General features: G+C 64.9%; 1 protein-coding gene across 1 annotated transcript in view; it reads left to right on the top strand.

The window, feature by feature from the left end:
- Positions 1–4: 4 nt before the first annotated feature.
- Positions 5–1,158, top strand: part of LRP1 (low density lipoprotein receptor-related protein 1) — a gene marked incomplete at both ends in the record, with an annotated part of 35,593 nt that continues 34,439 nt past the window's right edge. Inside the window, 4 exons of the mRNA XM_010289186.1 lie at positions 5–89; positions 468–650; positions 852–1,052; positions 1,136–1,152. Of these exons, the coding sequence (XP_010287488.1) occupies positions 5–89; positions 468–650; positions 852–1,052; positions 1,136–1,152 (486 nt within the window). The remainder of the gene's footprint in view (positions 90–467; positions 651–851; positions 1,053–1,135; positions 1,153–1,158) is intronic.

Raw genomic sequence — 1,158 nt, 5'->3', positions numbered from 1 at the left:
GCGCTGCATCCCTGTGCACTGGACCTGCGACGGGGACAATGACTGTGGGGACTACAGCGATGAGACTCACGCCAACTGCACCAACCAGGGTGAGCCCCAGGCTGCGGCGGAGCCGGGCTGCTTGCTGTGCTGCTGCTCTGTGTCCTCACCTGGGGGGACTCAGGTCCTGCCCTGGGAGGGAGGGAGTGAGCGGCAGATGGACACCCCTGGGCATCAGCTCTGCTGCCGTCCTGCCCGGGGAGCCGCAAACCCCTCTAGGCAGATCCCCAGCTTCCAGGCAGGAAATCCTGCAGCCTCCTCTGCCCACCATGGGTGCCCAGATAACCCCCCCCTTCTGCACCTCTGGGTGCCTCCAGCCCTTTCCCTGCTGGGCTGAGTGCCCAGTCCTCCTCCTGCCCCCCGAGCCTAACCGGTTCCCAGCTCCTCGGGGCGAAGGCAGTGAGCGGGTGCGCGTGCCCTCCCGCCAGCCACGCGCCCACCCGGGGGCTGCCACACCGATGAGTTCCAGTGCCGGCTGGACGGGCTCTGCATCCCCATGCGCTGGCGTTGTGATGGCGACACAGACTGCATGGACTCCAGTGATGAGAAGAACTGCGAGGGGGTCACCCATGTCTGCGACCCCAACGTCAAGTTTGGCTGCAAGGACTCAGGTGAGAGCAGGAGAGGGGGGAACCGCTGCCCCCTGCCCCCTCTGACCTGAGAAAGGGAGTGGGACCGGCCTTGGTTTGGTGGGGATGGGGACAGGGGACGTGCTGGAGGGACACCAGCTCCACGGCAGCTGGGACCCAGAATGCCTGAAATAACATCTCCTCGGCATCTGATCTGCTCCCTTCTCGCTCTCCCCTTGGCAGCCCGCTGCATCAGCAAGGCCTGGGTCTGCGACGGCGATAGTGACTGCGAGGACAACTCAGACGAGGAAAACTGCGAGTCGCTGGTGTGCAAACCTCCCTCCCACACCTGCGCTAACAACACCTCCATCTGCCTCCCCCCCGAGAAGCTCTGCGACGGCTCTGACGACTGTGGGGATGGCTCTGATGAGGGAGAGCTCTGTGGTGAGTGCGGAGCTGGGCACTGGGACATGGGGTCCCAGCCAGGAGTGGGATGAGGACCTGATGAGCATGTCCTCTCTCCGCAGACCAGTGCTCCCTGAACAACGGC

Source organism: Phaethon lepturus, unplaced genomic scaffold (genome assembly GCF_000687285.1).
Source record: "Phaethon lepturus isolate BGI_N335 unplaced genomic scaffold, ASM68728v1 scaffold26886, whole genome shotgun sequence".
Lineage (NCBI taxonomy): Eukaryota > Metazoa > Chordata > Aves > Phaethontiformes > Phaethontidae > Phaethon > Phaethon lepturus.
The sequence above is the reverse complement of the archived record's forward strand: the minus strand, read 5'-3'. Positions and strand labels throughout refer to the sequence as shown.